Source organism: Xenopus laevis, chromosome 3S (assembly GCF_017654675.1).
Source record: "Xenopus laevis strain J_2021 chromosome 3S, Xenopus_laevis_v10.1, whole genome shotgun sequence".
NCBI classification, from domain to species: Eukaryota; Metazoa; Chordata; class Amphibia; order Anura; family Pipidae; genus Xenopus; species Xenopus laevis.
In genome coordinates this window covers 120,341,509-120,367,683 of record NC_054376.1, presented here as the reverse complement: position 1 = coordinate 120,367,683, position 26,175 = coordinate 120,341,509, and the positions used below count along the sequence as shown (strand labels likewise).

The 26,175-nt window shown below is 39.2% G+C and overlaps 1 protein-coding gene across 1 annotated transcript; it reads left to right on the top strand.

Annotated features, from left to right (window-relative positions):
* The first annotated feature begins 455 nt into the window (after positions 1-455).
* zmat2.S (zinc finger matrin-type 2 S homeolog) lies at positions 456-21,623 on the top strand. Its single transcript, XM_018256259.2, has 6 exons — positions 456-618; positions 2,740-2,833; positions 7,206-7,329; positions 11,720-11,793; positions 20,119-20,264; positions 20,890-21,623. Exons 1-6 carry the CDS (start codon positions 601-603, stop codon positions 21,031-21,033), a joined length of 600 nt encoding a protein of 199 aa, XP_018111748.1. The 5' UTR covers positions 456-600; the 3' UTR covers positions 21,034-21,623.
* The last annotated feature ends 4,552 nt before the right edge of the window (positions 21,624-26,175 follow it).

Sequence of the window (26,175 nt, the reverse complement as noted above, 5' to 3'; positions counted from 1 at the left end):
GGGACTTTCCAGTACAAATGAGGGACTGCGGGTTGAGCTGTCAAGAGAGGGACTGTCCCTCCGAAAAATCCAGATCCAGATCTTCCCTCACACTACCCAAAATACCCGTGATTCAATCAAACCGCACCTACTCCACATTAAAAACCACAAGAAATTAATTCCCTGCTCTGCTCACAAGGCCCCATAAGGCCCTAATACATTTTGGGCAAATGGTCTGAAAATCTAGTCTGATTTAATGAGAGAGAGAGAGAGAGAGAGAGAGAGAGTGTGTGTGTGTATGAGAAAGAGAGAGAGTGTGTGTGTGTGTGTGTGTATGAGAGAGAGAGAGTGTGTGTGTGTGTATGAGAAAGAGAGAGTGTGTGTGTGTGTGTATGAGAGAGAGAGAGAGTGTGTGTGTGTGAGTGTGAGTGTGAGTGTGAGTGTGAGTGTGAGTGAGTGTGAGTGAGTGTGTGTTGCCCAAAATAAAGATGGCGCAAGACGGAAGATGACGAGAGGCAGTCGCTATAGTTTGATAGGCTGAGATGAAAAACCAAGGCGGCTAATCACAAGGCATTTCCGCATGACGTCAGTTAACGCGACTGGAGGTCTAGAGCGGGCAAGATGGCGTCGGGAAGTGCAGTGAGTATAAGGAATTCGTATAGAATGGCTGTTTGTTTTCTGTGGTGATCGTATTCAGTGGCTCTTCCATTTTCTATTTTTTCATACACAAAAAAAAAACCCCACTAGCAGATCCTTAGGGCATCAGGGAACATGTATTTATAATGCATCAGGAACAATAACAATAGCCGCAGGGAGCTGATGTCTGCTCTATCATAAAGCCCCAGTCTGACGGTAATGCCCTTCCGCTTGTTTCCTATTTCTATTCATGCGCCAAGGCAGCTGTGAGGGACTTTAAGTTGATCTACAACTCTCAGCTCCTAGTCCAGTGATTTTTACTCTTTCTGTTACGTGCTGATGCGCAAAAGTCTGGCCTCATATATGTCTCCTCGCAACAGTAACCGTATAATTGTCTTATATAATACATCAGCTGTTCAGTGGCGTGGGGCTTGGTGAATGTATAAGGCAAAGGGGTTTCCTTAAAGAGAACTAAAGCCTAAAAATGAAAGTGGTTAAACATGACCTATTTTATTTATTAAACTTATTGCACGAGGCTAAAGTTTCAGCTTGTCAATAGCAGCAATGATCCAGGACTTCAAACTTGTCACAGGGGGTCACCATCTTGGAAAGTGTCTGTGACACTCACATGCTCAGTGGGCTCTGATTGGCTGTTGAGAAGCTAAGCTTAGGGCTCGTCACTAATTATCCAGCAGAAAACGAGCTTCCCCTGTAATATAAGCTGATGCTACAGGTTTGCTGATTATTAAATTCTGATGCTAATTGCACTGGTTTCTGTGCTGCCATGTAGTAATTATCTGTATTAATTACTAATCAGCCTTATATTGTGACATTTCTATTCTATGTGTACTGTATATTGTGAGTGGGTCCCTAAGCTCAGTAAGTGACAGCAGCACAGAGCATGTGCAGTGAATCAGCAGAAAAGAAGATGGGGAGCTACTGGGGCATCTTCGGAGACACAGATCTTTACTGCTAAAGGGCTGTGGTTGCCTTGGGCTGGTACAGAAGCACAAAACATAATGTACAACATTTCTAGCTACTTCTTTAGTTAAGCTTTAGTTCTCCTTTAAGAACAGGGTTGAATATACAAACTCTTGTGTCTTGGCTGGATTGTAACTTAGGACCCAAATACATGCTTAATAACATAGGTTCTGAAGCAGACATGGCAATCTCTAATACAATAAGGCAGTGATCCCCAACCAGTGGCTCACAAGCAACATGTCGCTCATCTTCCCTTTGGACGCTGCTCCCAGTGGATTCAAAGCAGGTGCTTTAACATAGGGGCTAACAAATGGCCAATCAAAGCACTTATTTTTGTGCCACCCAGGAACAGTTTTATGCTTGTGTTGCTACCCAACTCTTTTTCATCTGAATGTAGCTCACAGGTAAAAAAAAAAAAAAAGTTGGGAAACTTGTGCTTCTACTGAAGTGTTGAGCCGTAATGTACAGGAGCTCTACATTAATACCCACCCACTGGGATGGAATAGTGACTTAATATGTAGTAGGAGTGGCTCTGGCTCAACAGATAAATCTGTGTGCAATATCTAATTCTGTTAAAAATATAAAGGGGCTTCACTGTATTATATTCTTTTAAAACTCATCTTTGGGATTATTTGTGTCGTTTAATCTTCTGTATCTTCATCTCTTGTACTGCAGAACCGTTGCCCTATAACAGGGATATACTCACCGGGGCTGGAGTTTAGCTGCAACTATTGGTCAACGTTTTGGACCTCCTTTGCATATGTTTAGTTCTTCAGAACAGATTTACACTGTAGGCTGTCCTACAAATGTATTGCTGTCCATTCCAAATAGGCTTTATTTTCATATCTATACATCTGGTTTCATTTCAGGATTAGTTATTTCTGTCTTGATAAGACAAAGATGTGGTCTGTTTAACCCTTGGATATTTTTTTAGGCAGTCAGTTTATAATGTTTTGGTTTCTTACTAGTTTCCGTGTATTATACAAAGCCGTGCTGCATCTGTGTAATGCAGGTGTATTCCATTAGTTAATGGACGGGTGTATGTGTGGAGTGTTGATTGATGGGGGGTTTCCTGGGTACCTTACATGTCAAGTTTGGGTTTCAAGTCATTCCTTTTTCTGAGTATATTTTCTTCCTTAACAGTCGAAAAATGCAGACTTCCGTCGGAAGTGGGACAAAGATGATTATGAGCAACTTGCACAGCAGCGAATTACAGAAGAACGGGAAAAGAAAGATGGTTTGTATTTTTTTTTTATTTGTATTTTTATATTGTACTCCTAATTGTAACTTTAGGGGGTTGATTATGCAGGGTTATATACTTAGTAGGGATGCACTGAATCCACTATTTGGGATTCGGCCAAATAAGCAAATTCTGCGTGAAAGATTCGGCCAAATACTGAACCAAATCCAAATCATTTGCATATGCAAATTAGAGTCAGGAAAGGAAATAGTGGGGGAAAATGTTTACTTCCTTGTCTTGTGATGGTGTCACGTGATTTCCCTTCCTGCCCCTAATGCAAATTAGGATTTGGTTTGGCCAGGCACAAGGATATGGCCGAATCCTGCTGAAAAAGGCAGATTCTTGTCCGAATCCCGAACCTAATACATAGATGGATTTAACCTTCTCCTGACAAATGAATCTGCTTATTTGATTTTAATTTTACATTACTTTTTATTTGTTGTGATATTGGCAGTTTGTGTTTGTCATTTTGTTTATCATTTTCAGTAATGCAATAGAAAATATTAAGACTTGTACATATTAACATTTCTAGCAATCCCCATGGAGGGGATATTAAAAAAATATTTTTTTTAAAAAAAAAGGTGGGGGAGTAGTAGGCAAGGAATAAAATAAAAATGATGTTGTATAACCAGTAAAAGGCAACCCAAGGTTAAAAATCGTACCATCATAACAAAGAAAAAACATTACAACTAATTGTAAATTTGCTAAGCAAAGAGAATAAAATTGTCAAAGTGTAAGCAGATCTGGACAGCTCCCCAGAGGTCCCAAAGTAGTCTGATATAAGGAAACACAAAGAATGATACATGGAATAAGTGGCTAACGGAAGTGCTCATTAAGCATGGGAGACCATGTTGTACAAGCTGTATCAAGAAAATAGATACGGTTAGGATGATGGTAGATAGCTCTCCAGTGCTTGGAAAGGTATAGAGGTTAACCATGATTCCCAAATTTTCAGGAATTTGTGTTTGTCCAGGGGTATGCTGGAGAGCTTTTAGTTGACCAAGACGAGTTTATTTTTAAAGTGGGATGTGGGAATGGTTGTAACTTTTCAATATTTTGTAATGGTTATTTTGACAGCACGGAAAATTGTCCTATAAGCAGCAACATTCTGTATTTTTTTTTTATTCAGCAATGCAGTTTGCGGTTCTTTTCTTAGCTTTATCTGAGAAAATGGTATTGTAAACATGAGATCAAAAGTGCTGAACTCTAGGGCAACTCCATCATATATGTAATACACCCTTTAATTGCAATGTCTAAAACCATCTTTGCAAGGTTGAGGGGTTTTGTTTATGTAGGCTGGGTTCTACCATTTACCACAGTACCTTATATGAAGTTTCTAAAAGTGAAATGATCGAGGAATTATGAACGTTGAGTCCTAAGTTTGGGACCAGGTCTCCTCAATAAAGCTGGCCATAGACTCAAAGATTCGCTCGTTTGACAAAATCTCCAAACGAGCAGATCTTTCCCTGGTATGCCACTAACGGCATGGCTATATCGGGGGTAATTCCACAATCGAATTCCAATATGCCAAGGGGCTCCGACGGCTTCCTGATCGATATCGTGGCCAGATATCGATCGGGAAAACCCGTCGGAAGCCCCCATACACGGGCAGATAAGCTGTCAAATTGGTCCAAACGACTGATATCAGCAGCTTTATCTACCCGTGTATGGCCACCTTTAGTGTGACACTAAAGTCCAATATTAGCAGTTTTACACAGGTAATACAATGGTTTTCCTACAGCAAGAGAAACAACTCTACAGAGAGAAAGAAAAATGATCAAAGTAGGTTCCAGATATGATTTAACCCCATAGGCTGCTGGCCAGCAATAAATCATCATATTGGCAGTATAAAGAGCATATTCTGAGCTCTGTAAGGCTACGAATGCATTGGTATTGCTGTTATTTTATTACTTATCTTTCTATTCTGGTCCTCTTCTATTCATATTCCACTCTCTTATTCATCAGTGCATGGTTGCTAGGGTAATTTGAACCCTAGCAACTAGATTGCTGGAATTGCACACTGGAGAGCTGCTGAATAAAAAGCTAAATAACTCAAAAACCACAAATAATAATAAATGAAAACCAATGGACTCTGAGTTAACTTTGATTATGATATAAAGACTCTCAAAGGTGAATAACCCTTTAAATGTAATACTGTCATGGGAAAACGTGTTTTTTTTTTTTTTTTTCAAAATGCATCAGTTAATAGTGCTGCTCCAGCAGAATTCTGCACTTAAATCCATTTTTCAAAAGCGCAAACAGATTTTTTTATATTCAACTTGACTTGTGCTCTGATAAACATTAGTCACTCTTTACTGCTGTACTGCAAGTTGGAGTGAAATCACATCCTCCCTTTCCTCCCCAGCAGCCAAACAAAAGAACAATTGGAAAGTAACCAGATAGCAGCTCCCTAACACAAGATAACAGCTGCCTGGTAAATCTAAAAACAATACTCAATAGTAAAAGCCAAGTCCCACTGAGACTGATTCAGTTACATTAAGTAGGAGAAATAACAGCTTGCCAGAAAGTAGTTCCATCCTAAAGCGCAGGCACAAGTCACATGACTGGGGCAGCTGGGAAACTGACTATCTCTAGCCCTATGTCAGATTTTAAAATTCAATATAAAAACATCTGTTTGCTCTTTTGAGAATCGGATTTCAGTGCAGAAGGGTGCTGGAGCAGCACTATTAATTGATGCGTTTTGAAGAATGACAGTATCCCTTTAAAGAAGTGAAATCTCCAGAATCCCCGTTGCAAGCTGAGCTGGCAATGTCACATGTAATAATGCAAGTGTGGAAGGTTGTCGTTCTCCGTGATATAGAATTATCGGACAAAGAAAAATGCTAATGCAATTCAATACATTGATTAGGAAGGTTAGTGGGCATAGCACCTCTATATAACAGAAAGGCCCTTGAACATTTAGACTTGTTTCTTGTGTTTTCCTTGGGTACTTTCTTTATCATTATTGTTTAGGCATGTGATAGGATTGAAATGGAAATACAGCTTTGTGCTGTTCTGATGCAAATGTGCGGCCAAAGTCACTGCAGCTTTCAGTCTGACCTTGCCACATACACAGCAATATAACATTAGGGATAATCTGTGGTATCTACTTGGGTGCAATTAATCCTTATGATGGATACAGGTGTCAGAATAGACTGCATGCATATACTAAAAAATCACAAGGATCCACGAAGAACATGCCCCTACTTATCTGACTGGGTCATATTTACATTTTTATGGTTGGCCTGCTGTCAGTGTTACACTTCACTTTGTTCTGCTGGGTGAATACCAAATGCAGTACTCCTTCCAAATCTAACGGTCCAGAAAAGAAATCTGATAAATAGTATGTTGGTTATATTTGGATTTACACTTTAAAAAGTCTTTGTTCAGAGACTTTCACTTAAATTCACTTTAATTCACTTTTAAGTGATGGCCGGCATAAGGTGGACTTGAGTGCATGTATTTACTTCTTTGTAAATCTATACACCTTATCCTTAGTTGTAAATACTTATTGAAATCCATTAACTGCTGGTGTTTGCAGTTTAAAGAGTACTTATTTCTGTCTGTATGAAGGGTTTGTTTTAACCACATGCATTTAGGAGCCATATAGAGCAGTATCTGCTGTGCATTTCATTGCTCTCCATATGACTACATCACATTTTAAAAGATGGTCATTATTTCTCTATGTCCATTAGTGCATAGGTGAGTGGTAAACCTATAAAAAGACTGGATAAGTGATACGGTGACACTGCCAACTCATCACAAGCTAGTGGGTCTGGGAGGGGTGAGATCATTTGATAGGCTGGACATCTCATGTAAACAGCCTATTGAAGTCTTGACCTCAGAAACATCTTTATCGCCAGCTGGAAATTCTCTCCTATGGGTGATAAAGGCCTAAAAATACCTGCACCTCTGCCTTCAATTGAATAGGCTTACACCCTAGCTCTAAGGGAGTGCAGCTTTTACACTATAATATATTATATAACAACGCGTAGATGTGGGGGATTTTGTGAATTTCAATAAAATTCACGTATTGCTACATACGTGAGTGCCTTGTACTACATGTCTTTAATGAGGAGCACCCAGAAGTTTATTAAAGTCTGGTGAGTGTCAGAGCATACGTTGACTATTTATGTGTGTGTGTGTGTGTGTGTGTGTGTATATATATATATATATATATTACACTTTTGTTCAAAGGTGTTATACACTTTTAAATGGGAAGAACTTGGATCATCAGTTCTTCACGCATGTTAATTGCTGAGCTCAATGGAATTGTGTGGAAAATTATTATATATATATAATATACACACGCACACACACACACTGGAAATCTTCCATCTGTATTAACACACCATATTTTGTTTTCTAGGCAAACCTTTACCGCCCATTAAGAGAGAAATGCTCCGACATAGAGACTATAAGGTGGACCTGGAGTCTAAGCTGGGAAAGACCATTGTCATTACAAAGACCACTCCACAGTCTGAAATGGGAGGGTAAGTAGCATATAACGTGGCAAGGAAGATGTTCATTCTACTATACAAATCATCATTTAAAAGTAAAAGTGCAGCCAGGTGATGGTGGTGAAGGGCGGTCATCTGGTATGGTCCATAATAGGATGGTTTTTCCCACTGGGATACTTTTTTTACTTTAAGAGCAATGGCAGACAGGAGACTTTGTGCATGCAAGGAGCAAGATCTCTTGAAGGCAACAGAGTACCTGAAGATACCATTGCTCCTTATGTGAAATGCTGCAGGTAAAATTGACTTCTCACATTATGATGCAGGAATGCAGAAGGGAGTCTTTTCATGCAATGATACCGCTTTTCCCATTGGAAGTCTGAATTCCTGTGGGTAACAAAGTGGGCTATTTCCCTAATGCTAATGTCACATGGGTGCAGCCTTGGCTTATCTCTGCCTGTGTTTTCTCTGTAGGTGGAGAAAAGTCGAGGCACTCCCCTCCGCTCTACAGGGTCTCTGCACTGACAAGCATGGCTTCAGTCTGTGTACAAACACGGAGCAGATATCCAAACTATGCATTTTCTTGCTGACATCCCATCTGTGTGTCTACACACTGGTCAACATCATGCTTGTTAATACATAGACAAGGTTGAACGTCAGGTTCTCTCCACCTGCAGAAGAAACACAGGTGGAGAGAAGCCGAGGCTGCTCTTTGTGTGACATTTGTCTGCCTGTCACGGCTTCTGATAATATGAAATGCTCAGTGGTGAACTTACAAAGAGACAAGACAGACGGAGGTGTGCCTTTCACTGCTCCATGTTTGTCACTCGAGGTGCTTGTCATTTAATATTATCAGGAGTACAACCGAGGCATTTTAGCTGCCCTGAACTCTGGCGGACATAATGCCCTGTGTACCACAGTCCTAATCCTGCATATTTCTATTCATACAAATGAGTCATAGATTTCCTTCAACTAAAGTATTCTCCCTGGACACAGATAACAAAAGAATCTATAAATGCTATGTTGTTCTGTTTATTTGGAATCTGGTACGTTGCTCATGCCATATTGAAAACACAGAATATACCAATATTTCTTGAAAGGGAAGCTGTTATGCGACCACCACCACACAAATATATACCCCAAACACAACTTCAGTACACCAGCCTACCAACAACATGCCAATAAGGCAAACATTTAAAAAAAACCTCCCTCCTTATCCACAGTTCTCAAAGTGAGAGAAACACAAAGTAATACTCATTTCCACTATGCAATAGGCTGCACTTAAGTTAGTTAATGAACTCCCATCAGTATTCGCATCTCCGATACCTTTTCAGTTGTGCCCCAGACACTTGTTCTCTGATACACTGGAATCTACTTTTTGTGCTGAGATTTGCTCCCTTAACTGTGCTTACTATTGTGGCATGAAAAATTCTGTACTAAAGGGGTGTTTTGGGGGATACATAGAAATAATAATCAACTTACCACCAACTGTAAGTAAAAACATAGAAATTAACTGTTAATAGGAGTAATTCCCTTTTCTGCATCACGCTGCATATAATAAAACTGTCTGGGCTTACTCCTTTATAAATAACATTTCCTTATATTCCATAAACAAACAGCAATGCATGTCCCATAAAACCAATATAATGGCTTGTTCTCTGACATTTCTGTTGATTTATGGGCCTCTGTTGGACAGCCGTTATAGATTGATTGTTTATTATGTACCGTATCATTAAATATCGATTTGTGTCACGCACTGAGTTTTGACAAGCCTTACACAGGCTCAGTACTTGCCATTCCTGTAGTAAAATGGTGTTAAATGACTAAAATGGAAATAAATAGAAAAAGGAAGCATCATCTTACGGTCCTTGCATTGAGGAGCCCAGCTTTCAGTCCTGGCCTATAAAATACAATGGAATTATTTTTTTACACAGGCCTTAATATTGATTTATAAAGTGGATTAGGCTGCTTCTATTATGGAGATATACTAGGGGGCCGATTCACTAACTTCGAGTGAAGGATTCGAAGGTAAAAAACTTCGAATTTCGAAGGTTTTTTATGGGCTACTGCAACCTTCGACTACGAATCGAAGGATTCGAAGTAAAAATCGTTCGACTATTCAACCATTCAACCATAACTTTTTTTGATCGAAGGATATTCCTTAGATCGTTGGATTAAAATCCTTCGAATCGTTCGATTCGAAGGATTTTATCGTTCGATCGAAGGAATAATCCTTCGATCGCTTGATCGCACTATTTGCACTAAATCCTTTGACTTCGATATTTGAAGTCGAAGGATTTTAATTCCTAGTCGAATATCGAGGGTTAATTAACCCTCGATATTCGACCCTTGGTGAATCGGCCCCTAGGTCTCCAAAATCTGGCCCTTGACTTTCCGGTTGCCTCCATCAATGAATAAATTTTTAGGGATGCACCGAATCTCTAATTTGGTTCGGGATTCAGCCTAATCCGAGATATTTTTAGCAGGATTCAGCTGAAACCACAAACCTGGCTCTGAAATGAATCCAAACCCTCTAATCTAATTGGAAAAAAAAACAGGTGTTTCCACTGGTGCTCCTGCTTTAAGGGAGACCCACGTGGAGATCTGGGGAGATTAGTCGTCTGGCGACAAATCGCCTCTTTGGGGGCGACTAATTTCCCCGAACTGCCTTACCGCCGACTAGAATCTAAATGGTTGGCGGATGGCATTCGGAGCGCTTTGTTTTCTGAAGTCGCTTGAAGTTGGGAAGCGATTGGAGTGCCATCCCGCCAACGATTTAGATTCTAGACGGGCGAATAATTTCCCCGAATCTCCATGTATATCTCTGCCCTTGCAGCACAGGAGACTGTTACAGTATTCAACCGAATCTGTTACCCGTAGGGTTGCCACCTTTTCTGAAAAAAAATACCGGCCTACCTATTTATTTATTTTTTTTCCCTATTAATAACATTGGGATCAACCATCATTTTTACCGGCCAGGCCTGGAAAATACTGGCCAGGTGGCAACCCTACTTACCCAGGATTCGGCCAAACCTTGAAAAGCAGGGTTAGACACAAATCCCTATACATTTCAAACAAAATTAGTGCAGCAACTCTGGTGCAAAACAGGCAATAAACTTTCCTAAGGGAATAGCCTTAGGAAATAGCTTTCCTAAGGGAATGCAGCCCAAAACTATTTATATATATACACTATTTACTAATGGATAGTCAGCACAAACATTTAATCCTGTTACCACACACACATCAAATGCATTTGTAAATATTTAAATATATAGGAAACATTAAATGCAGCCATCTACTCACAGCAGTACACATTTTCAGGCAACAAATAGTTTCCCCTTTACTTTTAGGTGATTCCCGTTGGACATTTCAAGCATTTGGCCTAAATCTGCCTTTGTTTCTGAGCAGATTTCAAGATGTCTAAATAGTGTTATTTTGTTCTTATAGCTGCTATTGTCTACAAATATTGATTTTTGTTATTGTTAATAGTTTATAATACAAAGCAGCTTGAGCTTCAGCAGTGTCTCGCTGATACTTTTTCCCTTTAATTTCTTCATTAACACAACAGTGTTTACTCAGCACTGGGGTTTTTGTGTAAAGCCGAGTAATTAGGAGCCGCTGAATAATTTAGTTGCTGTTTTCTACATCTGTGTATGGTGTATGTATTATAAAAACAGCACACTAAATAGATAGAACTTTACATATTCCTGTTTCATAGATGTTGATCTCCGTTAGACTTTAGTCTTGTAGGTCTCCATATATGAGTCTACCAATTAGGATTTTATCTAAAGCAGGGTGGTAAAGATCATCGTACCAAGCCAATGTAATTCCAATACAGTAGAGACTCCTAGTCTGTACATGTCTCTGTGGTTTTGGCACATGCAGATGATCATTGCATTTAATGGAGAAGGAAAGCTACAGAGGCATTTTATTGCCAATAGATTAGCTGCAATATTGCAAGCTAGAATGATATTTTTATTCTGTAGAATGTTTTACCATACCTGCGTAAAAAGCTCTAGAAGCTCTCTGTTTAGGATATCAGCTGCCATATTAGCTTGGCGTGACATCACTTCCGGCCTCAGTCTCTCCCTGCTCACTTATAGCTCCGGGCTCAGATAACTGCAGAGAAGCGTGGAGACGGAGCAAGCTGAGCATGCTCATGCCCGGGTCGGTACAGGTTCCAAAAAATGGACCCGCGCAGGACTCTAGCTTTCTGCATCACGTGGCAGTTTAGCGATGTCCTTTTATAAGTCAGCCAATTGGAGTGAATACACGTGGCAGCCTTGAACATAATAAGTCAGCCATATTGTCTTTAGTTCCCTTTTCTTGAAGGATCTCAAATGAGCGTTGCCATTTACGTAACACTGTAAAGATCAAAACTGAAGCTGAAAATACAGTAAAACACTTGTCATTTTTCTGTCTACAGCTACTACTGCAATGTTTGTGACTGTGTGGTGAAAGATTCAATCAACTTCTTGGACCATATCAATGGCAAAAAACGTAAGTGTGTGTTATATTTCTATACAAGACCAGTGTCGAAAAGCAATAGATAAATTGGCTGTACAATTATGGGATCCATTATTCGCAAACCCAGCTCCGAATTATGGACAGGCCCTCTCCCATAGACTCCATTTTACCCAAATAATCCAAATTTTAAATAATTATTTCCTTTTTCTCTGCAATAAAAAAACAGTAGCTTGTTCATGATTCGAACTAAGAGATAATTAATCCTGATTGGAAACCAGCCTATTGGGTTTATTTAATGTTTACATGATTTTCTAGTAGATTAAGGTATGAAGAACCAAATTACAGAAAGATCCATTATCCAGAAAACCCCAGGTCCCAAGTATTCTGGATAACAGGTCCCATACCTGTAGTAGTATAGATGAGACTGATGAGATTGCGTTACATATCAAGACTAATTATACATAGATTTTAGTCTTATTTCCCTGCTGCATAGGATTTAACCTATGTTGATTACCCTTTATAATTATATCCAATATGGAAACTGTTATTGGTAGACTTGCTTAGTAAAGGGGATCAATATGTTGTGAACAAAAATTAACCAGCAGATAATTTATATCCTAATATGTGACAAATCAATACAGGTGTGAGATCCGTTATCCAGAAACCAGTTAGCCAGAAAGATCCAAATTATTGACCGACTTCATTATAATCAAATAATTCCGTTTTTTTTTAGAATTATTTCCATTTTTTTCTCTGTAATAATAAAACAGTACCTTGTATTTGATTCCAACTAAAATATAATTAATCCTTAATGGAGACAAAACCAGCCTATTGGGTTTATTTGGTATTTACAGGATTTTCTAGTAGACTTTAGGTATGAAGATCCAAAGTACAGAAAGATCCATTAACTTTCACTTTTAAATTTGTATTTTTTACAGAAAACACCTATAGTATTCTGTCCATAAGCTACAAGTTTAGCCATTATTTCGAGTTAGGGTGCACTTTATACAGGTATGGGATATATTATCCAGAATACTAGAGACCTTGGGGTTTTTGGATAAGAGATCTTTCTGTAATTTGCATCTCCATACCTTAAGTCTTCTAAAATAATTTAGGATTGTTTTGCCTCCAATAAGGATTCATTATATTGGTTGGGATCAGGTACAAAGTGGTCTATTACAGAGAAAAAGGCAATCGTTTTTACCATTTGAATTATTTAATTAAAATGAAGTGTATGGTAGATGGCCTTCCTGTAATTAGGATTTTTTTTTTGCTTGAGCAATTGGCTGTGATTTTAGCTTTTTTAGCTGACAACTGATGTGAGGCCCCACATCTTTGACATGCACTGAATCCACCATTCTTGGTCCTAAGAGTCCTAATTTGCATACACAAATGAGAGCAGATTTTCTTCCCTCAACCTACTTTCTGCTGCAGTGGTTAGCTTTAAAGATGAATTCCTAAACTCATGCTGTAGCCCAGGGGTCCCCAACCTTTTTAACTCATGAGACACATTCAAATGTAAAAAAATATACAGTCAAATGAAAAAGTTTGGGAACCCCTCTCAGCCTGCATAATAATTTTACTCCACTTTCAACAAAAAAGATCAATGTGGTATGTCTTTCATTTCCCAGGAACATCTGAGTACTGGGGTGTTTTGTGATCAAAGATTTTTAGTGAAGCAGTATTCAGTTGTATGAAATTAAATCAAATGTGAAAAACTGGCTGTGCAAAAATGTGGGTACCCTTGTCATTTTGCTAATTTGAATGCATGTAACTGCTCAATACTGATTACTGGCAACACCAAATTGGTTGGATTAGCTCGTTCAGCCTTGAACTTCATAGGCAGGTGTGTCCAATCATGAGTAACTGTATTTAAGGTGGCCAATTGCAAGTTGTGCTTCTGTTTGACTCTCCTCTGAGAGTTGCTTTGAGGATCCCATGCTGTCACTCTTCAAACGATCTGAAAACAAAGATTGTTCAGTATCATGGTTTAGGGGAAGGCTACAAAAAGCTATCTCAGAGGTAGAGTCCTGCGTGGAACCAATTTGTTAAACCTGACCCGCAACCCACATACTTACCCGCTACCCGACCCGCAAGTAACTTATCCGCTACCCCCTGACCATCAAGAACAGGAAGTGCTGTCATTGTAAACCGGAAGTGATATCATTCGAAGTAGACGCAATCAGAAAAAAAAGGAGTAAAACTCACTATTGAGAAGACCCGCAACCCGATCTGTGACCCGCAAACCCGGGGAACCGCCGACATACGTCTACACCCGCTTCTGAAACTTCTACCTGCAATCTGCAGGGTACCCGACCCGATGCAGGACTCTACTCAGACTTTAAAACTGTCAGTTTCAACTGTAAGGAATGTAATCAGGAAATGGAAGGCCACAGGCACAGTTGCTGTAAAACCCAGTTCTGGCAGGCCAAGAAAAATACAGGAGCGGCATATGTGGAGGATTGTGAGAATGGTTACAGACAACCCAAAGATCACCTCCAAAGACCTGCAAGAACATCTTGCTGCAGATGGTGTATCTGTACATCGTTCTACAATTCAGCACAATTTGCACAAAGATCATCTGTATGGCAGGGTGATGAGATAAAAGCCCTTTCTGCACTTACGCCACAAACCGAGTCACTTGTTGTAGGCAAAAGCTCATTTAGACTCATTTTGGAACAAAGTGCTTTGGACTGATGAGACAAAAATGGAGTTATTTAGTCATAACAAAAAGAGCTTTGCATGGCGAAATTTGGTGGAGGTTCCATCATGCTGTGGGGCTGTGTGGCAAGTTGTTAAAGTCGAGGGTCAGATGAATTCAACCCAATATCAACAAATTCTTCAGGATAATGTTCAAGCATCGGTCACAAAGTTGAAGTTACGCAGGGGTTGGATATCCCAACAAGACAATGACCCTAAACACACTTGGAAATCTACAAAGACATTTATGCAGAGGGAGAAGTACAATATTCTGGAATGGCCGTCACAGTACCCCGACTTGAATATCATGGGAAATCTATGGGAGGATTTGAAGCAGCCATCAAATTTAACTTAACTGGAGAGATTATGTATGGACGAATGGTCAAAAATACCACTATCCAGAATCCAGAGGCTATAGGAGGCGTCTAGAGGCTGTTACATTTGCAAAAGGAGCTCAACTACGTATTGATGTAATATCTCTGTTGGGGTGCCCAAATTTATGCACCTGTTTAAATTTTGTTATGATGCATATTGCATATTTTCTGTTAATCCAATAAACCTTGTCACTGCTGAAATACTACTGTTTCCATAAGGCATGTTATATATTAAAAGGAAGTTGGTACTTTGAAAGCTCAGCCAATGATAAACAAAACGTCAAAGAATTAAGAGGGGTTCCCAAACTTTTTTTTATATGACTGTATACTCCCTGTTATTCCACCCACTTTGCAGTTGAGCAATGTCCCTTTCTTGTTTCCTATAATGGGAATATAAACATTATAGGATCCCCGTAAACTTGCAGCTAGTTGCAAAGGCAATGGCTACTTAGGCGAGGCTTAAGCTACAAGCTGAAACAAGAATTCCTTTGGAGATGCCTCGGGAAATCAAGCAAATTATATGTACATGTAGTTCTTAATAATTACATTTTGCAAACCCCATAGGAAAACACCAAATTCTTCAATCGCCAAATATTTATTGAATCATCACTTGTGTTTCCAACGTTTCAGCCCTCATTGGGGCCTTTATCAAGGATATGCTAGTGACAAAATAACAATTTACAGTACATGCCCATACTACCCTCCAAAAAGGTGCCAATATGACGTTATTGCCATAACTATTATGTAATTGGTTGAATACAGTTATTTGAAGGGGTTGTTTAGCGTTAGGATAACTTTTTGTTGTAGAATGGCCAATTCTAAGCAACTTTTCAATTGGTCTGCATTATTTATGTTCTGTAGTTTTTAAATTATTTGCCTTCTTCTGACTCTTTCCAGCTTTCAAAAGGGGGTCTCTGGCCCCATCTAAAAGCAAATGCTTTATAAGGCTACATATTTGTTATATCTACTTTTTATTACTCTTTTAAGCTACTTTTTATCTTTCCATTCAGGCCTCGCCTATTTATATTCCAGTCTCTTGGAATGCATGGTTGCTAGGGTAATTTGTACCAGACTGCTGAAATTTCAAACTGGAAAGTTGCCAAATAATTCAAAAACCTAAAAGTTAATTTAAAGGTGAACAACCCCTTTTAAGTGAAAACATTTTATCATTCCCTCCACTAGGTGTCGCCATAATGCTTTAAAATAAGTCCAATTGTTCAGGCCATTTAAATTGCTTACTAAGTTTCCACAATAACACCAACCTGAAAATGGAAAAAAAAAAAAAAAAGTTTTTCTTTAACCATATTGTAACATGTATCAATCTATTTTGAAACCAACATTCACATTTGTTACATAATACCAATACAAGAATTCTGCCTATTGGAACAGTGAGAAATTCACTTTTAAGTCAAATAACAGCTATAAACCTGCTGTCCATTTAGCCCCTTAGGTGCCACGCAATTCAGCTCATGGATCCAGAATGTTTCCCTTTATAATAACATATTGTCATAATTACCCCCTCTTGCTCTTTTGATGCATCTGAATGATCTTATGCTGTGCCTAGCCTCTGCCCAATGTTTAGCTACCAATTGTTGAGAAATATCTTGTTTTTTATTTTTGCCCTTTCTGGATCCAATGCCGCTCTTTTACTTGGTCTACGCATTGTAATTCTATCTTTTAACTGTCTGGTAGTTTTCCTACAATAAATAAGACCACAGGGGCACTTGATGATGTATACCACCATGACATTCTCTCTTTAAAGGGAGGGGTTCACCTTTAAGTTACATTTTAGTATGTTATAGAATGGCTGATTCTAAGCAACTTTTCAATTGGCCTTCATTTTTTCTTTTTTATAGTCTCTGAATTATTTGCCTTTTTCGTCTGACTTTATCCAGCTTTCAGCTTCTAATAAACAAATGCTCTGTAAGGCTACAAATGTATTGTTATTTTTATTACTCATCTTTCTTTCTTTTTTTTTTTTTTTTTTTTTTGTAACTTATAATTTTATTAGAGAGACGGCAGAAAAAAGATACAGTCGTACATTTAGGATGTTCTGATCATCAACATTGTTAAAGATAAGCATAAGTCATGTAATTATCGTTAGATAGCCAGTAATATCACAAAACAGATTAACTTTGTTTACGGCTTATGAGACTCTAATTTTTATCTAGGATCAAAGACAAAGAGGGGGAAATTGAAAAAGGCAGAGTAGGAAAGGGGGAGAAGAAACAAAAAGAAAAGAAAAAGGGAAAAGAAAGGGGAAAGGAAAATAGAACAGGTAATGCGCCCAGTATTGAATTAACTTCGTGGGAGGTAAGGACAAAATTATAGCAAAACACAGGTTTATAAATCTATAAGAACATCACTATGGAGGTTGCAGAGTCAACAAGTGATAGTTGGGGTTGAGGCCAATGAAGGGTGAATGTCCGTCAGTCCACATATTTCCCAGATGATTACTCATCTTTCTATTCAAGCCTCTTCTATTAATATTCCAGCCTCTTATTCAAATCAATGCAGGTTTGTTAGGGTAATTTGGACCCTAGCGACCAGACTGCTGAATAACTAACTGGAAAGCTGCTGAATTAAAAGGTAAATAACTCAAGAATGAAAAAATAATAAAAAATGCAAAATTGCAAATTGTCTCAGAAAATTACTGTCTACAGCATACTAAAAGTTAATCTAAATGTGAACAACCCCTTTAAATGAGAATTAAACCTGTAATTTAAAAACAAAACTCTCCCCTGGGTAGACCCTCCTCCCCCCAGCCTACCTGCCCCCCCCTGGGCAAATGCCCCTCCGTGCAGATTTTGGCCTCGGAGTTCACAGCAGCCATCTTCATTCTTCGGTCTTTTTCGGAAGTTTCAGCACATGCGCAGTTGGAGTAAATTTCTGGTCCCACACCACTGCGGATGCACCGGAAAACACGAAAATTTTCGAAAATTGTTTGGAAATTTTCGTGACTTTTGCCTCATGGCCAGTTTTTTAACTGCACATGCGCTGGAACATGCCATCAAGACACAAAGATTACTGGATAAGAAGAAGATGACTGCTGTGAACTCCAAGGCCAGAGTCTGCACGGAGGGGTGAGTAAAAAGTTAGGGGCATTTGCCCGGGGGGGGGGGTAGGCTGGAAGGAGGGGGGTCTACACAGGGTAGGGGGAGGGTTTTTTTAATTGCTTAAAATAAGAACCTTGTATTAAAGCACCACATAGTACACACCCCATACATTTAAACACCCCTGGTCGGTGTGCTAAAAATGCTGTGTGTGTGGTTTCTTGTAAATTCTCTCATACTTAGTCACATCAGATAGTTTGGATAGGAGTTCCTGTTTGTAATAACTATAGTCCAAAATTACAATACCCCCCTCCTTTATCTGCAGTCTTAATAATAATATCCTTGTTTTGCTTTAAAGATTTAATGGCTCCCCTTTCAACCGCTGTGAGGTTACCCCTCCAATTATGTTTTGTGCTGTAACAGGCGGACATGTCCACATTCAACATTGATTAAATGACCTAATAGATGCATTTGTGCTAACTGGATCATAGGCGCTTTTTGTTTAAATCTACCCAGGGTACAACCCTTATCCTCAGTAGCCCTCCTGGGTGTGCTTAAAAATTCTTTCAAGAATTTTGTGTGCTGATCCATCCAGAAGTACTAATACAGTCATATGAAAAGGTTTGGGAACCTCTCTTAATTCTTTGCAGTTTTGTTTATCATTGGCTGAGCTTTCAAAGTAGCAACTTCCTTTTAATATATAACTTGCCTTATGGAAACAGTAGTATTTCAGCAGTGACATAAAGTTTATTGGATTAACAGAAAATATACAATATGCATCATAACAAAATTAAACCGGTGCATAAATGTGGGCACCCCAAAAGAGATATTACATCAATACTTAGTTGAGCTCCTTTTGCAAATGTAACAGCCTCTAGACACTTCCTATAGCCTTTGATGAGTGTCTGAATTCTGGATGGCTGTATTTTTGGCCAAAAATTTGATGGCTGCCGAGCATGGACTGCCTGCTTAAAATCATCCCATAGATTTCCCATGATATCCAAGTCGGGGGACTGTGATGGCCATTCCAGAATATAGTACCTCTGCATAAATGCCTTTGTAGATTTCCAGGCGTGTTAAGGGTCATGGTCTTGTTGGAATATCCAATCCCTGCATAACTTCAACTTTGTGACTGATGCTTGAACCTTATCCCGAAGAATTTGTTGATATTGGGTTGAATTCATCAGACCCTCGAATTTAACAAGGGCCCCAGTCCCTGAACTTTCCACACAGCCCCACAGCATGATGGAACCTCCACCAAATTTGACTGTAGGTAGCAGGTGTTCTTCTTCCACCATGCAAAGAGCTTTTTGTTATGACCAAATAACTCCATTTTTGACTCATCAGTCCAAAGCACTTTGTTCCAAAGTGACTATGGCTTGTCTAAATGAGCTTTTGCATACAACAAGTGACTCTGTTTGTGGTGTGAGTGCTTCTTTCTCATCACCCTGCCATACAGATGTTCTTTGTGCAAATTGCGCTTAATTGTAGAACGATGTACAGATAAATATCTGCAGCAAGATGTTCTTGCAGGTCTTTGGAGGTGATCTTTGGGTTGTCTGTAACCATTCTCACAATCCTCCGCATATGCCGCTCCTGTATTTTTCTTGGCCTGCCAGACCTGGGTTTTACAGCAACTGTGCCTGTGGCCTTCCATTTCCTGATTAAACTGTCAGTGTCACTCTTCAGAGGAGAGTCAAACAGAAGCACAACTTGCAATTGGCCACCTTAAATACTGTACCTTTTCTCACGTTTAGGCACACCTGCCTATGAAGTTCAAAGCTTAACAAGCTTAATCAAGTTGCACCAATTTGATGTTGCAAGTAATCCGTATTGAGCAGTTACATGCATTCAAATTAGCAAAATTACATGGGTACCCAAATTCTTGCACAGCCAGTTTCTCACTTTTGATTTAATTCCATACAACTGAGTACTGCTTCACTAAAAATCTTTGTTCAGAAAACACCCCAGTACTCAGATGTTCCCGGGAAATGAAAGACATACCACTTTTATCTTTTTTGTTGAAAGTGGAGTAAATTATTATGCAGGCTGAGAGTGTGTGTGTGTATAGACACACACACTTTCACACACATATATATATATATATAATACAAAGTTATATAAGCAGCTCCTTCGATATGTCCTTTTCTCTTCAATCTCCAAAGACACAGCATTCTAGAGTCAGAAAGAAACAAATTATATATATATATTTTAATTTCACAATGAATCAGATCAAAGGAATTTGGGAATGTCCATGAAAGTAGAACGCTCAACGCTGGATCAAGTCAAGAAGCGATTTGAGGTTAATAAGAAGAAAATGGAAGAAAAACAGAAGGACTACGACTTTGAGGAGCGAATGAAAGAGCTGCGGGAAGAGGTATGCTTATTAAGTCTGGAATTCCACAAGCACTTATTAATTAGAAGCATCAGTGCTCATATGCCTTCAGTGACGCTAGGAGTAAAGAACCCCTTGTGCCCTAATCATTTTACATTATTCTGCAGACACAAGATATGGTCTCTTTTTATATCCAGTATTCTATGGAACATGATTTCATCTTCATGTATTTCTATATAAAGTTTTCTGGTTGGTGAGATGTTTATAAATTGCAGCCTAAATGAACTGAATGGCTAAGAATATAGCTATTTATTCTTGATCCTTTAAAGTGCATGTAAAGGCAATAAAATAAAATCCCTTTTTTAATGAAAAAGAAACCTATCTCCAATATTCTTTTATTATAAAAATACATTTACTGCTGTACATAGGAATTGTCAGACAGTCCCTAAATACTCTGCAGGGAAACAATCATACTTATGAACAGCAGGTGGAGCTCCCGCCTTACTTCCCAGCCATGCAGAACTCCAGCAGCTTTGTTTGTTTCCCTGTTGAGCAGTCGGCGACTGTGTAGAGCTTTGTATTGGATTTTATTTTTGCTGTTTTGCCCAAGAAACGACTCCTAAAAGTCCATTCAAATACTTTATTTACTATTTTTTGGCTCCTTTAGGAAGAAAAGGCACGGGCGTATAAAAAGGAGAAGCAAAGGGAGAAAAAACGTAAAGCAGAAGAAGATCTGGGATTTGAAGAGGATGATGAAATGGCTGCTGTCATGGGTTTCTCAGGCTTTGGGTCAGCAAAAAAGGGTCACTAGTGTGACCCCCAACCTGCAGAAACGCGTGGGCAGCTTTTTTTTCCCTTTAATTTTTTTTTATATATATATATTTTTGCCTACAGAAGCCTATCTTTTTATATAGACAAAGCTTTTTCATAACAATACACAACTTTGACACTGGCTAACCACAGGGGATTATGGAAGTATGCGACCAGAAACCAAAACACACAATGACTAGTACTGTGACACACAACTTTTTTTTTATTTTTTTTTATTTAAAAATCACGCCAAAGACTTGAATGCTATCGGTTGTGTTCAAGGCTGAGTTTAAAAGTGACATGGTCTCTTTTCCTTGTGCATGAGACATGTTACATGTATAGGGAGAAAACCTGCTGATTTTTGGTGCAGTCCTTTCACACAGATTTAAAAAAAAAAAAAAAAATCCTGTCGATTTTAAATGTGGAAAAGTAAAACATTTTTGTTTTTAATAATTAGCCCATGTTTGTAGCTTAATTTCACTCTAAATTAAATGGTTGCAGTAGTGTAGCTCTCTACTGGAAGACCAGGGATTATAAAGATGTTCAATTGTTTTCAGATTGTTCTCCAGAAATAAAGACTTTTTTCAATCACTTTGCATTATTTAATTTTTATTGTTTTTTTTTCAAAATTTTAAAGTTGAATGTTCCTGTCTCGGGTGTTTGAGTCTGGCAGCTCAGTATTATTAAATGTATCAATTTAGAACAGTTTACAGGGTCGGCGACCACCCCTCCCCAGAGCTGCTTTAGAAGGTGGAAAAATTACACACTATAGTAGAATAGTAGGAAAACGGTGACACATAGAAAATAGAAAGTTATTTCTGGTGATCTATCTGAAAACAACTAGTTGTTTGGAGGTGAACAAACCCATTAAGGCTTTATGATTCAGGGAGAGAAACTACTGCCTGCTAGTGGTTGTTGTGGCCGGTTATTTTAAAGTCGCCATAGACACAAAGATCTTTCTTTGCCGAACGACCGATTTTAGCGAAATCCGACCAATCCGTCAAATTATCGTGAAGTTAGTGGGATTCAAACGATCATACATCTTACGATTTTTCGCCCGACGTCTGTCAGAAAATAAATGTTATCAGTCCCAGTGCAATCTATCTATGTTTGCAGGGTCCGTTTTCCTGGCAATATCACCTGAAACGGTCTTTTTACTTGATGGACACATCGTACATTTAAACGATCGTTTCGAGATAATCGTGGTCTCACGATAAAGAAAAGATCTTTTAAAGATCTTTACATCAATACCAACTTTAGTCTCATCATTATTGGGTTGGGGTCGGTGGCCAGAAAATCTGGCATATTTAATCCTTTCTGTACTATCAAAATTCCCAGCATTCCCCTTTTGATCTGTGCTACACTCTGTGTTGGTCATGGCAAGATGAAGAGACCCTGAGGCTAAAAGGGTTATGTCATTTAAGTTTTTTCAAACATGCACCACAAATATTGATATTTTAACATCTTTTAACTGTATTCCGTTATGATTTAGAAATAAGTAATGTTTATTCCCTTCCCCCATTCTTCCCCAGTTAGACTTCCCCACTAAAAACTTACAATTTGATACAGCAAAGCATCAGACCAAGGAACCTGCTCAGAAGAGGGTGATGCTGCTGTGGGGAAAGGTATCCATTTATGCATCCGTTTAGAGAATCAAGTACCAAACTTACTGAACTACTGATAAATCCAGGCAGGGGGAAAGTAATTGATTTTGAAAACCTACATTTTGGAACAGCAAACTAATAGTGGTGTGCTTATTTGTACAATCCACTGGTCTGTCAGTGTTTAAAGGGCGATCTCTAATACTCAAGGTTTTGCCATTTTCATTCCGCTTAAACAAAAAAAAAAAAAAAAAGCTTTGTTTCCTATATAAAAAGACTGGTTGTAAATCTGTAAGAATCTGGGTAGTATTGGCCAACAGGACTACTGGCTCAATGGCTGCTTCATGGACCTCCGCTCTCTAAGGTGGTAATATTTCTGTGGTGACTGCTGGCGAATAAGTTTCGGCACACAAGTGTTACGAAGATAACCAATGAAGGGCTTAATATTTCTAGTTTTTTTTTGTACATATATGTATATTAAATTGAGGAGGACCTTAGCGTCTTTCCCTTCGACTGCACCAGTGATTAGCCGGACACTCCTTTCCTGCAAATCATATCCGCAAATATACATTTGTTGCACTTGCTTTCGTTTGGGCTCAGCAGAAAAGTGGAAAAACAACCTTAAATTAGTTGGAAATGACCCGTGTCCTCAGCATCTTTGCCCCCACAAACAGACTTTCAAATAAATTCATTGCCGCTGTCACGCCTGCTGATTTTCATTATTGCCATCCATTGTGAGGAGGCTGGAGCTGAACACTTTTTACGAGAATCAATTTCCCCTTCCCCCTGCCATGTAAATCTTCTAGCCGGCCCATAAGCGTTGGCAATGTGTGTTTCAGTGGCCTTCTGCCTTTTTTTTTTTTTTTTTTTTTTTTTTTGATAAACAGGAATAAAATCTTTCTGTGACTATTTTGGTGATGAGCGTTGATGGTCTGTGACATAAGCCAATAATTCTCTCTCCAGTACACGGTAGGTCAGCATGAAGCACCTAGGCGGAACATTAAAAAAAGGTCTTTCCTTGACTTTGTTTATGATTCTCCAAGGTTCCTGAAACAGTCAGGTATTTCAATTGGCTGGACTTGCCCAGTATTAATGGATTCATATAAATATATCTATATATCCTGTTTACATTTGCAACAGCACTGTTCCTGAAGCACCATGGGGAACTGGGGAGGCTTAAATGCAGTCTGTTGGTTTCTAATCCATTAAAAGGAAATGACAAGTCAGAGTGCAATATTTGTTTCTTCCCAACAAGAGAAGAACACACGGCCCACTGGAATGTTCTTACCTCCGGTGCATTGAGAGGGAAGTAATAGAAATTAACTCCAGTGCTATCAGCCTGGAGCTGCTAAATAACATGTCCACCAGAGCTGCTCAATCATTGGTCTTACATTGTCACAGCCTGGTGTATATTTTAGTGATTTAATGGGCTCCTCCACCCAAATATAGTTTTTTTGCAAATTGTAAGACATTTATTTTCATGTTTAATTGCCGGTGAAAGCAGGGTTTGCTTATCCTTTCTATGCTCTGTCTCTTAAAGGGGGTTAATCCCAAAAATTAAATCAGTGTAAACTTTTATATGTGGGTCTCAGTACTTTTGTAATGTATATACCTTTTTTTATTATAATTTTTTTAGTGGTTTGTAAGCTATAAGCAGTTTTCAACAGTTTAAACTACATACACCAGACTTGCTCAAGATCAGAGTGTTAGTGACTCTGGCTATGCACTTTATGGATTCTGGTGGGAACAACATGAAAAGATCACCTCTGGTGACACGCCATAAGATTCCGGGGAGATTAGTCGCCCAGCGACGAATCTCCTCTTCTGACGACGACTAATCTCCCCGAAAAGCCTTGCCGCCAGCTAGAATGTAAATCGCCGGCGGGATGGTACTCAGAGCAATGGTGGAACTACCGGGGGTGCGAGCGGGCCAGGGCCCGCACCCCCTCAGGGCCCGCACCCCCTCAGGGCCCCCCGGCAGTCCGTGCGCCACTAACAAATGCGGGCGTACGGAGGGGGCGGGGCCCGGCTGCGCGTCACGCAACAGGGCCCGCCCCCCTCTAGGATCGCTACTGACTCAGAGAAATTTGTTTCCGAAGTTGCCCGGGAGGAAACTTCGGAAAGTGAAGCGCCCTGAGTGCCATCCCGCAGGCGATTTACAATCTAGCTGGGGGAAGGCTTTTCTGGAAGATTAGTCGTCAGAAGTAGAGGAGATTTGTTGCTGGGTGACTAATCTCCCCGGAATCTTATCCTGTGTCACCCCCCTAGAGGGTTTTTTCACCTTCCAAATACTTTATTTTCAGATTGTTCACCATAAATATAGACTTTTTTCAGTGCTGCTCCAGCAGAATTCTTCATTGAAATCCATTTCTCAAAAGAGCAAACAGATTTTTTTTATATTTAATTTGAAATGGGGCTAGACATATTGTCAGTTTCCCAGCTGCCCCCAGCCATGTGACTTGTGCTCTGATAATCTTCAGTCACTCTTTACTGCTGTACTGCAAGTTGGAGTGATATCATACCCTCCCTTGCCCCCCAGCAGCCAAACAAAAGAACAATGGGAAGGTAACCAGATAGCAGCTCCCTAACACAAGATAACAGCTGCCTGGTAGATCTAAGAACAACACTCAATAGTAAAATCCAGGTCCCATTGAGACACATTCAGTTACATTGAGTAGGAGAAACAACAGCCTGCCAGAAAGCAGTTCCATCCTAAAGTGCTGGCTCTTTCTGAAAGCACATGACCAGGCAAAATGACCTGAGATGGTGCCTACACACCAATATTGCAACTAAAAATATGCTGGTTCAGGAATGAAATTTTATATTGTAGAGTGAATTATTTGCAGTGTAAACTGTAATTTAAATAAAAAAATTAAATTTAGAAATAAAAAATACATCATTAAAATCATGACAGAATCCCTTTAAATTAAAAAGCTTCTGCGTCTGTACCTGGAGCAGCGGCGTTAGCCCAGGTGCATGAACAAGGAGCAGATTTTAGCACCAGAATATATACTCACGACTGAGGGAATCCATCACTTGTGGCATAAGCCTAAAGCATTAACATGTGTATTAGACATTTTCCTGCACTTACATTGTTTATTCAATGGTGCAAAATGTAACACCTGTAGATGCAACACGCTATGGGAGCACTTGTATGTACTGCCTGTTCAAGGCAAATATGGGTCCCTAGGATCTGAGTGTGTTTAGCATTTCCCTAATGCACAGGAATTTGGTGCATGGACCTTGTGCAAGCAGGAACATCTACTTTGTGTATGGGGCAGTTCTTTCCCCAATTTGTGCCTAGTTCTGCATCTACCGCTTGGGAATATGGAGCTTCTTGCTTAGTTATTCAGGATCAAATGCTAATATATAACAGCTCTATACAGATGTTAAAGGGATACTGTCATGGGGAAAAAAAATTCCAAAATAAATCCGTTAATAGTGCTGCTCCAGCAGAATTCTGCACTGAAATCCATTTCTCAAAAGAGCAAACAGATTTTTTTATATTCAATTTTGAAATCTGACATGGGGCCAGACATACT

What these genes read in the sequence shown, in the direction of transcription:
- zmat2.S (XM_018256259.2), top strand. An exon ending in CCACAGTCTGAAATGGGAGG is followed by an intron (nt 7,330 to 11,719) that starts GTAAGTAGCATA and finishes TTCTGTCTACAG; the next exon opens with CTACTACTGCAATGTTTGTG. An exon ending in TGAAAGAGCTGCGGGAAGAG is followed by an intron (nt 20,265 to 20,889) that starts GTATGCTTATTA and finishes TGGCTCCTTTAG; the next exon opens with GAAGAAAAGGCACGGGCGTA.